General features: G+C 34.2%; 1 protein-coding gene across 1 annotated transcript in view; it reads left to right on the forward strand.

Annotated features, from left to right (window-relative positions):
* The window catches only part of mon2 (MON2 homolog, regulator of endosome-to-Golgi trafficking), a 38,523-nt gene that overhangs the window by 466 nt on the left and 24,993 nt on the right, over positions 1-13,064 (forward strand). The window contains exons 3-13 of the mRNA XM_016230826.1: positions 189-320; positions 1,768-1,897; positions 1,983-2,080; positions 4,901-5,026; positions 5,166-5,363; positions 6,241-6,365; positions 7,966-8,105; positions 8,197-8,350; positions 9,851-10,056; positions 11,597-11,678; positions 12,206-12,387. Of these exons, the coding sequence (XP_016086312.1) occupies positions 189-320; positions 1,768-1,897; positions 1,983-2,080; positions 4,901-5,026; positions 5,166-5,363; positions 6,241-6,365; positions 7,966-8,105; positions 8,197-8,350; positions 9,851-10,056; positions 11,597-11,678; positions 12,206-12,387 (1,573 nt within the window). The remainder of the gene's footprint in view (positions 1-188; positions 321-1,767; positions 1,898-1,982; positions 2,081-4,900; positions 5,027-5,165; positions 5,364-6,240; positions 6,366-7,965; positions 8,106-8,196; positions 8,351-9,850; positions 10,057-11,596; positions 11,679-12,205; positions 12,388-13,064) is intronic.

The following is a 13,064-nucleotide window of genomic DNA, read 5'->3' on the forward strand; positions in this document are numbered from 1 at the left end:
CACACACACACACACACACACACTCTCACACGCGCACACACACACACACACCAGTTAAATAGTTGAACCACTCACTGTGCTTATTATGAGGGTTATGAACACTGCACTGCCACAGTAATGACATTAGAGTCTCAACGGTGAGAGCGGATCAATGGCTCGTTGAGATGAGTTAATGAGTGTGTTTGCAGGCGGCGGCGGGGAACATCATTAACATGCTGTGGCAGCTGATGGAGAACGGACTGGAGGAGCTCAAGCTGCTGCAGACGGTTCTGGTGCTGCTCACCACCAACACCGTCGTGCACGACGAAGTGCTGTCCAAGGTACAGCACACCATTAAACCAAGCCCACAGACGCAAGCGGCTGGTTATAAAGAAAAACAAGATTTGTTTTGCTTTTTTGAAATATGATTGAAGAAAGTCAGTGGGGAATCTCATTAATGCATGTCCGGATAATATTTTGGTCACATAAATTAAGAGGAAATTATAAAAATAATGTAAAATATTTTTTGTTGGTGTGGCATAATGTTTTGGTTATCAGCCAATATCAGTGTTTTAATTATAATTATAAATATTTATAATATTTAAAATTATAATAATAAAAAAAAAAAAAATGTATTGATGTTTCCGAACCTGTTTTTTAAAAAAAAAAAAAGTGTAATTGTGATTTTTTTTTTGTCAGAAAAGAAGAAAAAAAAAATTTGAGTTTGAGTTTTTTATTTCTGAAAGAAAAAGAAAAAAAATCTGTAATTGTGGCTTTTTATTTCAGAATTGCAGATGTATTTTTAATTTTCATAATTTGTAACTTTAGTAAATTAGAAAAATCATTATCTTTATCTATAGGCAATAACTTTGTTTCATTATGTTTAAAAATTATAATATTAATATAATAAAAGTATAATTTAATGGAAGACATTTCATCAAATAAAAATTTTTTTAATTGCAATATTTTTCTTTCAAATGTTTTATAATTTGTTACTCATAGTTATTATAACTTACAACTATTTTCTTAATTTAAACTCTCACAATTAATTGTTCTATTTAGTTTTACTCTGAAACAATTTATTTTTTGAAAAAGTAAAACAGCTCTATTTAATGGTTCTTTTGAAATTGCATTTATTTTTTTCAAATTATAGTAGCATATTGTTGAATATAAACTACTTTAAAGTTTTTTTTTTGTTTGTTTTTTTTTTACTGTATTTGTTTTTTTTCTTTACAAAGTACAAAAATAAAAAAATAAATATATATATATATATTAATAACTTTCAAAAATAATTATCTACTAAAATTTCAATGATGGATTATACAACATTTACCACAGTCTTGGATAACGACTGGAAAAGTCATGGAAATAAATAAAAATCATATAGCAAAATTTATGTAGCAAACATATATTTTGTATATTTTGTATTCTCAGATTTACATTTTTACAATTTAAAATAATAAGTTGCTGCTTGATATGTTTTAACTCTTAAAATGATCTTAAAAATCCTTATCTATTAATCTCAAATGACAGGAAAGCTCATGTGAAAATATAGAAATTCAAAAGCTGTGGAAATCCTGATTTGCATATTGAAATTTCAGAGGTACAGTAGCAGAAATAGCCTGTTTAATTCTTAGTAGAGCTCTGTTGAAGGATGTCAGTGCACAAACAAGTACCTTTTATGCTTCTACACTGTTGAAATTAGTTTTTTAAGGACATACATATATTTTATTCAGATAGTGTAACCAAAGCCGCTCTCGCTCTTCAGCATGTTGCTTTTGTGCTTAGGCCATCGTTCTGTGTTTCCGGCTGCACTTCACTAAAGACAACATCACCAACAACACGGCGGCCGCCACCGTCAGACAGGTCGTGACCGTGGTGTTTGAGAGGATGGTGGCGGAGGACGAGAAATTCAAAGGTGAATGTTTGTATTGCACTTCCTCTTGTACCCAGACCCCTGTCGTCTGCTGCTGCGTTCGTTATTTTCTGTCTGCTCGCCGCAGGTCTGACGGAAGAGCCTCCTGCTGTCCAGGGCAACAGTAACCGGCGCTCCGTCAGCACCCTGAGACCCAGCGCTAAAGACGCCTACATGCTGTTCCAGGTCAGTCGGAGGATACATTAGCAGACTGTAAGGATGCAACAGCGATATTGGTTCCAAAACCCAAATGCAAACAATATCCATCATTCAAAACTCAGAGTAAAAATATATGTAGATATGTTTTACAGTGAGTCACTAAAAACGTAATCACGGTAAAATGATGAACGGTCACAAGTAGCTTACTGCTTTTGTAAAATGGTAACCACAGCTGTATGATTTAAATTATACAATTAACATGTTTAATAAATAATTATATTTGCTTGGTAATAATAACCGTAATAAAAAGTTCTTTCTCAACTATTAACTGTAGATTGTTGGGAACGTTTAATGTAATGATTATATTATAATGTTATATGATTCTAATATAATATTATAATATATTAATAATGAAATATAAAATAAATAATATAAAGGGATTTAAAATATTATGTTCATAATAGAGTTTGTAAGTTTGACTGTAGGTTGTTAGCAACATGAAATATTATAATTAGTATATTAATATAAATAAAATAATATAAAATTAGTAATATTAAATCTTATTGCTTTTATGAAATGCTGACAACAGCTGTATGATAAAAAAATTCAATATTCAATAAATAATTATATTTATTAGTAATAATAACCCTAATAAACTGTTCCTTCACAAGTAATATAGTTTAACTGTAGGTTCATGGCAACTTTAATATTATGATATAATATTCAATTTCAATTTCAAAAGCTTTATAGTCTATCCCCAGTGGGGTATAAATTGTCTTCAGACAAAGGCTCAACACACACACAGCACAAATAGTCCTCACAACAACAAACTACATTACATCACAAAAACACAACTGAAACAATATTTAAAGCTGCAGTCCATAACTTTTGGCACTCTAACGGTTAATAAACAGAACTGCATGCGTCTTGCAGAAGAACATTGTAGCCGGAGCTACTTCTCTCTGTTTATGTCTATGAGGAATCACGCAGGTACTGGGCTACTCCGCAGCGGTACCTACCCGAACCAGTCTAAAATAGTCTGCATATAAACACGTATTATAGGTGTACCGTAGTGATTCAGGACAAGCCAAAAACGCGGTTTGGAAAATGGATTCATGGTGTACTCGATTATTATATACATTTTGTAAATTTTGAACACAAAAAAGATGAGAGGAGTCTCCCACAATAACAGAGGCTTTCCTTTTTAGTGCCACAGTGAAAAGATCAGTGAGAGGTGTTTGTCTCTCACCAGTTATTTTACTCGCCACATTTATAATCCTTAAAAGTCTATTTTTGCTTTTAGCAGAGAGAGAGTTAAACCAGGACACACTATTAAAAGTAAGAACAGACTTGATAAGTGATTTACTGTATATACAACAATCAGAATATCCTTTTCAATGTTAAAACTCCTCAGTTTTCTCAATAAGCCTAGACGTTGATAAGCCTTTTTAAAAACACTATCTGAATGCTCTGAATCAAATTAAAATTGGGAGTCAATCGCAGTACCTAAGTATTTAAAAGATCCCACCTGTTCAACTTTCTCTCCATTAACTAACAAAGGTTCACAGAGGGCTCGTATGTTGTTAGCCCCACAACACATTTCTTTAGTTTTACTAATGTTAAGCTGCAGAGAACTCTCCTCTGTCCAAAATGTAATAAAATTAACAAAACTGAGGTAAGTATCTAATGACTGAATATCCTTTACACTTCCCACCAGTGCCATATCATCTGCATATTTTATAAGCGTCAGATTGTCAGTATCACAGGTCATTTCATTTATATAAAAATAAAATAAATTGGTGATAAAACACACCCCTGAGGAATGCCAGTGTTTAAAACCACATTCTCCGACTTTTTCCCATTTACTAATACATGCTGTGGATGGTCCCGTAAAAAACTATTCATCCATAAGATAAGGGTTTGGTGCACCTGCAACTCCTCCAACCTCCTTAAAAGAATATTTATGTTCACAGTATTAAAAGCGGAAGGAAAGTCCATAAATAAAATCCTAACGCAACAATCTGCCGCATCCAAGTTTTTTCCAACCTCATCCATCAGAGTGAGTGTGGCATCTTCAACTCCACACCCAACTCTCTTAGCAAACTGCAAGGGATCGAATTTCCCAATCATTGCTTGGGAGAGTTGCTGACAAACCACTCTCTCCATGCACTTACAAAGCACAGATGTTAAAGCCACTGGTCTGTAGTCTATAAGGTCCTTAGCATGTGCCTTTTTGACAGTGGAATAATGGTACTCTCTTTCCAGGCCTGAGGTACAACATTACAGTCAAACGACAGCAAGCTGATGCAAGTTCAGCAAAAGTTCCCGCGAATATGCCAAGTTTTCCGCGGCTAATGAACATGCTCCGGTCGGCGTTGTCTGCATTGTCCACAAAGCCAAAACTGGTTGCAAAACAAACACCAAGAGGCCTAGAATTGTCCAGAGATCCGCCATCATGTATAAAAGACAAACTTTTAAAATAAAAAGAGTTACGAACAAACAAACAAAACATAAAGCCTGAGTCAAGAGTCGCACAAACAGCGTTGCGCCCCGAAAGTTTCATTTATAGATTAATATAAATTAATTAATATCAAATTAATATTAAAAATGAATGTAAATTAATATTAATTAATAGAAAATTATTTATATAAAATTAATATAGCTTATTGCTTTTATTAAATAATGCAAATAGCTGTATGAGTAAAACAAAACTTAAAAAAAAAAAAACTATGTTCAGTAAATAATTACCCATACAATGTATTTTTGGCTATTGCTACAAATATACCCCAGCGACTTAAGACTGGTTTTGTGTTCCAGGGTCACATATTGACTAGTTTTATTCTGCAGGATTTGTGTCAGCTGGTGAACGCCGACGCCCCCTACTGGTTAGTGGGAATGACCGAGATGACCCGGACGTTCGGCCTGGAGCTGCTGGAATCAGTTTTAAATGACTTTCCTGAAGTTTTCCTGCAGGTAAACCCCACACATCCCGATGAAAACAAACATTCCTGAAAGACGGATGGCAAATAAACAAGAGGAAATGACTGGTTCCCAGCTGTCGGCCTTCCGATCGCTCTCTAACCTTGTGTTCTCTCCGTGTCTCTGTGTGTAGCATCAGGAGTTCAGTTTCCTGCTGAAGGAGCGCGTGTGTCCGCTGGTCATCAAGCTGTTCTCTCCCAACATCAAGTTCCGTCAGGGCTGCAGCAGCAGCGCCTCGTCCCCGGCGCCTGTGGAGAAACCCTATTTCCCCATCTGCATGAGACTGCTGCGGGTCGTCTCGGTCCTCATCAAACACTTCTACAGCCTCCTGGTGAGACGCACAGTGATGCTCCAGTGTAGGGATCAAGGTCCAAGTTTATTTGTATAGCACCTTAAAACAAAAGACATACATAATAAAAAAGAACACAAGTATTGTATCTGATAAATGTGCGATATGGGCTTAAAAATATATCAATGATCATTTCTGATATTTATTGCGATAACGATTTCAATGACGATAATTCAGGGAATCCTGTTTTAGAGAAAAGTATTATCTTTCCTATTTTTACCCAAAATAGGGTGTTGTGAGCATTAATGAGTGCACACGTAATGTAATGACTGTTTAAAGGGATAGTTCATCCAAGAATGAAAATTCTGTCATTAATTACTCACCCTCATGTCGGTAAATTGTTTTTCCCCTATTCACCTGGAGTGTCTTGCCCAAAAGTTGCTTTTGAAATATGTAAATGGCCTCTGTTATGATTTCCTACCCTGCATAATGTTCATCAGGATGGGTTGCTGAATATTAAAAAGGTGTTGTTGATATGTAAATGCAGGCAGCCATATGTTAATGAGCTCACAACAGTGAATATTTTTGAATGTTTCATTTTCAAAAGAGCAAGAAAATAATTTTTACTCATTTAATATCTAGTTTAATGCATCTTATTGTGTTAATTTTGATATATTGGTGTGTTGAATTTGTTTGTGGTGCACTTCTGTGCTGGAAAACATTCAGGTATCCAGCACTGCAGTTGCTGATGTTGTTTGGATGCATCAGTGTGTTGTCACATTGGTAATTTCTGCATCTACAGTGCTCAGTGTGTGTGTGTGTGTGTGTGTGTGTGTATCTACAGTGTGCAGTGTGTGTGTGTGTGTGTGTGTGTGTGTGTGTGTGTGTGTGTGTGTGTGTGTGTGTGTGTGTGTTGTAGGTAACGGAGTGTGAGATCTTCCTGTCTCTGCTGGTGAAGTTTTTGGATGGAGAGAAGCCGCAGTGGCTGAGAGCCGTGGCAGTGGAGTCTGTGCACAGACTGTGTGTTCAGCCACATTTACTGCGGTGAGTATTATCACACACTCACACACACACACACACACACTCACTCACTCACTCACTCACTCACTCACACACACACACACTCAATCACTCACTCACAGACTCACACTCTCTCACACACGCACACACAGACACACACTCACTCACTCACACTCACAGAGACTCACACACACTCACACAGACACACACACTCACACACGCAGAGACACACACGCAGAGACACGCACACACACACGCACACACAGACACATACTCACAGAGACTCGCACACTCACAGACACACACACTCACACACGCAGAGACACACACGCAGAGACACGCACACACACACGCACACACACACACACTCAATCACTCACTCTCAGACTCACACTCTCTCACACACGCACACACAGACACATACTCACAGAGACTCGCACACTCACAGACACACACACTCACACACGCAGAGACACACACGCAGAGACACGCACACACACACGCACACACAGACACATACTCACAGAGACTCGCACACTCACAGACACACACACACACTCACTCACACAGACACTCACTCACACACACAGACACACACACTCACAGAGACGCACACACAGACTCAGACACACACACACACAGACGCACACATAATTTTTTTTATAAATGTTTAGAAAAGCTGACATGCTAAAATTATTAGAAGTACAAATTTTATTTTTACTTCTGTTTTTTTTTTTTTTTTTTACTTCTGTTCATTTTTATGCAGATACTATTTTCCAAAACCTAAACAGTTTTCTTGTTAGCGAAAACTATTTAAAAATCATTTCATTTTTGTTAATTGAAATAAAGCTGAAATAAAATATTGATATTAGATGAAAGACTTCAATGTAAAAAAACTAACTGAAATAAAATGTTTAAATACTAAAATAACTCAAACTTAAACATACATTAAACCAAACAATAGAATAGAAATGACAACTAAATAAAAATGACAAAACCACATAACAAAATTACTAACAAATAACATCTAAAAACACTCTTCCTGTATACATTCACATACATTTATTTTATTGGCTTAATAGCATAAAATGCATGTTTTTTATTATTAAGCCATATAGTATATGAACAGTAATTAATCTAATACAGTCTAATCTAATGTAATAACAAATATAATGAGTAACATACAATACATGTACACATTAATATGTATAAACAGTAATATGCAATCAGTTATATAAATGAATTTAATGCAATTGAATCTAAAATATAAACTGTAAAATACAATACATTTTACAAATTAATATAATATATGAACAACATACAATACATTTCTAATTGAAAAATATAGTTTTTTTAATGTTTGTTTTTAAAAATTAATTTGTTGTAATGTAATTTATATGATCTAAAAATACTCTTTCCTGTATATATTCAGATTTCAGACTTCAGACTTCAGATTAGATTTAGATCAGCTTTTAAACTAAAATCTTATGTGGAATGTTTTGACAGATCTTGTGATACAAATGGTATCTTTTGTTGGCTTAATAATATAAAAGCTTGTTTTTATTAGTTTTCCTGCAGAGATATTTCTCTTCTTCTGGAGTTCATGAAGGTCTTATGTGTGCAGGTCTTTCTGTCAGTCGTACGACATGAAGCAGCACTCCACCAAAGTCTTCAGAGACATCGTCAACGCTCTGGGCTCCTTCATCCAGTCCCTCTTCATCCTCCCCAGCGCAGGAAACACCTCCTCCACCAGCACGCCTGCAGGTCACACACACACACACACACGCGCGCGCTGAGATCTTCATGTTATAATGACTGATTGTCTCATGTGAAAGTCAAACTGTGTGTGTGTCAGGTGGGTCGGTGTCGGGTTCACAGGGGTCCGCTCAGGGAGGTCCGGGTGTGGCAGCAGTAGGGGGAGGTCTGATCACACAGGCCGCTTTTGAGTACCGGGGCACCTGGATCCCCCTCATGAACGTCAGCATCCAGGGCAGTGCCAAAGCCACCTAGTGAGTGACCACACGCTTTCAGTACTGACTAGCCTTTACTAGGGATGTGCGAGACTAGTCGACTAAATGATACTGCTGCTGCTAGTCGACACACTAGTTGTTTTTGCTCATTTCAAATTACTGTTAATGTTGCATTTTAAAAATTTATACATTCTTTTCAAAAAGTCTAGTTGACATACTGGTTGTTTCATTTTTTTTTTTTTTGCACATTTATGTTTTGCAATATATTTTTTCAAAGGCTATGTTTTAAATTACTCTCATTATAATATTGCATTTTAAAGATTAATACATTATTTTGAAAAAATCTGGTTGCCACACACTATTCATTTGCATTATTTTTTTTTTGCACATTTATATTTTGCTTTATATTTTTAAAAACTGTCAAATTGCTGTCATGTTAATGTTGCATTTTAAAAATCAATACACTATTTTGAAAAAGTCTAGTAGACATACTGTTCATTTACATAATAATAATTATTTTTTTGCACATTTGTTTTATTTTGAAGAACATTCAAATTACTGTCATGTTAATGTTGCATTTAAAAAAAATTAATACATTATTTAAAAAAAAAAATCTAGTTGACATACTGGTTGTTTAAGTTTTTTGCACATTTATGTTTGGCTTTAAATTTAGAAATATATATTTTTTATTTTTTTGTTCATTTATGTTTTGCAATAAATCTTTAAAAATTAATACATTATTTTAAAAATTCTGGTTGCCACACACTATTCATGTGCATTATTTGTTTGCACATTTATATTTTGCTTTATATTTTTTAAAACTGTCAAATTGCTGTCATATTAATATTAGATTTAAAAAATCAATACATTTATTTTGAAAAAGTCTAGTTAACATACTAGTCATATCCATATTTTTTTTTTTTGCACATTTATGTTTTGCATTATATTTTTTACAAAGGCTATATTTAGATTATTGTCTTGTTAATGTTACATTTTAAAAATGAATACATTATTTTCAAAAAAAGTCAACATACTAGGCGTTTACATTATGATTTTTTCCACATTTATGTTTTGCTTTTTTATTTTTACATCTACAGTAAAGTAACTGCCGTGGTAATGTTGCATTTTAAAAATGAATGCATTATTTTGAAAAAGTCTAGTTGACATACTGGTTATTTACATCTATTTGTTTTGCTTTATATTTTTGCGTCATTTTGCTGCCTGTCATGTGTACAGATGCTTTTGATTGTTGATTTTAATAATATGTCTATATTGGTTAACATTGATTAAGTGAACACTTAAGTTTAATGTACAATAATCATAACGCAAGGAAAGCACCTTGCACGTATATGATCTATTTTTCAGCAGCATTCAGAATAGGATTTGACTGTTTGATTCATAGGCTATTGGATCGCTCATACTTTTTTTGACTGTATTTTGACTGCTAGACTAGTTGGTTACAAATTCCGTTTAAACGGTAAATCAGTCCCTAGTGTTTACTTTGTCCGTGCTGTTGGTCTAACGTGTGTTTCTTCTCAGTCTGGAGATGCTGGATAAGGTGGAGCCGCCCTCCATCCCTGAAGGTTACGCCATGTCTGTGGCCTTCAGCGCCCTGCTGGATCTGGTGAGGGGAATCACGTCTATGATCGAGAGAGAGCTCTCCAAACAGGAACAGGAAGCTGCTGTGAGGAAGGAGGCGGAGCTTGTTAGTCCTCCACAGAGAGACAGCTGCCCTCAGGAACCCAGTGAGTTCATGTCGACGTCACATGTTTGTGTGTCTCATCTCAGAGGTCTTTGAATCTCTCAACCTGAAGTATATTTGGAGAGCATTTCTTTAATAATGAGACTATGCTCTGTGCTGACCTCTGACTGCAAAACCAGTATACTGTGACTTTATATAACGTGTTGTTATATATAATGTAATATGTAATAAACAGTATGTGTAATGGTAACACTTTACAATAAGGTTCCATTTGTTAACATGAACTAATTATGAAAAATACTTGTAAATGATTTATTCATATCAGTTCATATTAATTTCAACATTTACTAATACGTTATTAAAATCCATATGTATGTCTTAATAATAATTAATGGATGTGAGCTAACATGAACTAACACTGAATAGTTGTATTAATTAATTTGTATGACTTTTTTTTATTCATTTTTATTAATAATTTATACTTTTATTTACATTTAAAGATGTTAATGAATACTGTTACAAATGTATTGATAATTGTTAGTTAATGCATTAATTAACATAAACTAATGGACTGTATTGTAGTGTTAACTGTTTAACAAATGTAATATATCATTCATACTATACATACTATAATTCAATACTAACAGAAGATACAATACATTTTACAAATAAATCTAATCTAATATAATGTAATAATATGATATAATCGTATACATATATATATATATATAAACAGAAAATCCAATAAATTTAACAAAAAAATAAGTAATAATAATAATACAAATAAGTCTAATCTGATCATATATAAAAAGTAACATACAATAAATTTCACAAATTAATCCAATTCAGTCTAATCTAAAATAATATAACAATATAGCATAAATGATAATATAATATAATGTATAATGTAACACAATAAATCTTACAAATATAATATTTAAACAATAATATACAATGGATTTTACAAATGAATCTAATCTAATGTAACAATATAATGAAATATATAATATAATCAATTACAATACATTTTACAGTTATGAAATGTATAAACAGTAACACAATAATATGGACAAATTAATAAAATCTAATCTAAAACACTTTATTTTAGTGTGCAATTGTTAAACGTTACTTGTACTTACTGTATAATTACAAGCAACTAACATAATAACAACAAGTACATAACAACAGTACATTAAACGAAAGTGTGACCAAGTATAAGTACAATATAAATACAAAATGTGAAAAATGTGTGAATTTGATGCACATAGCAGAAAATGTGTGCAAGTGGTATATTTTATACTTGAGCTATAATAATTAAGTTCTGTCATTCAGAGAGTGCAAATTGTGCATCTGGATTGATTTATAGGGAAATTACAAATTAAACAGTTATAGAACAGTTCAAAGTTTGTAAATGAATCTGAGCTGAATAGCAGGACACAGTCAGATACCAAATGATGTATGATATTATGCAGTAAATGTTACATAAACCACACAACCCTAATCTGCTCATTATGAATGTCAGAATCAGTGATGTGTATATGCCAGTGTTTTGTCCCTGTATTGATGCCGTGTGTGTTTTGCAGTGACTCATGAGGTTTGGGAGGAGATGGTGAACGCCTGCTGGTGCGGCCTGTTGGCGGCCCTTTCACTTCTGCTGGATGCCAGGTACGGGATGCTTTCTTAATATATCACTATATGTTAACTGTTATTGTAATAGCTAAAGCTTTATACTTGTGACCCTGGAGCACAAAACCAAAAAATGATCGATTTTCTTTTATGCCAAAAATCATTAGGATATTAAGTAAAGATTATGTTCCATGAAGATATTTTGTAAATTTCCTACCGTAAATATATCAAAACTTCATTTTTGATTAGTAATATGCATTGCTAAGAACTTCATTTGAACAACTTTAAAGGCGATTTTCTCAGTATTTAGATTTTTTTGCACCTTCAGATTCCAGATTTTCGAATAGTTGTATCTCGACCAAATATTGCCCTATCCTAACAAACCATACATCAATGGAAAGATTATTTATTCAGCCTAATATACCTTAGATAATGTATAAATCTCAATTTTAAAAGAATTGACCCTTGTTACTGGTTTTGTGCTCCAGGGTCTCAATGAATCTGATTAGCATATATAAATCATACCAGACGGACTGTACTGATGATATTTGCCGTGTTTCTGTCAGTACGGACGAGACGGCCACAGAAAACATCCTAAAAGCGGAGCTGTCCATGGCGTCTCTGTGTGGACGTCTGGGTTTGGTGACGCCGCGTGACGCTTTCATTACGGCCATCTGTAAAGCATCTCTCCCTCCTCACTACGCCCTCACCATCCTGAGCAGCAACGCTGCCAACCTCTCCAATAAAGGTACGAGAGCGGTACATGCTGACGTTCACCTCAAATACAGCTTATGATAAGCAGATAAACAACCAAAAATACAGTTTTGGTCAGTGATTTTAGCACTTCAAAACAGTTTCAGCCAAAACCGAAAACTCATTGCCACCCGAAACAATGAAGGGCTTTGAAGGGTTTTGAAGGGCTAAAATCATTGAGCACTTCTCCGATGGTGCAGCTGTGTGGATGCTAGTGCTGGATTAACAATATCAATTTCTCATTTTTAATAGATCTTCGTTTTGATGAACCGAGATCTTTTAGTTTATGTATTTCAGGTGATGTATGAACAAAACTTCACTAAATATTATTTGTAGTCTACCTGCTAGAGATGCACCGATTGCAAATTTTTTTGGCCGATTCTGATTGCAAATATTTTTTTTTGTAAGTGTGACCTGCCGATACCGATTTTTGCCGATTTCGATTTTCTTTCTAAATACTATAATTGACAGCATATACAAACAAAAATCTATACTTTTTTAATGCAAACATTATTTAAAACAATTAAACATTACAATCCCCCCAATCTGGACAAGGTTACATGTTCTCTCACTTAAAAAACTCTCAAAATAAAGTGCTCTGTGACCAGAAAAGAGGTAGAAATAACAATTAACTGACAAGGAGTTGCTGTATATAACAAAGCAGATGTCATT

This window comes from Sinocyclocheilus grahami, unplaced genomic scaffold, assembly GCF_001515645.1.
Source record: "Sinocyclocheilus grahami isolate Dianchi unplaced genomic scaffold, SAMN03320097.WGS_v1.1 scaffold377.1, whole genome shotgun sequence".
NCBI classification, from domain to species: domain Eukaryota; kingdom Metazoa; phylum Chordata; class Actinopteri; order Cypriniformes; family Cyprinidae; genus Sinocyclocheilus; species Sinocyclocheilus grahami.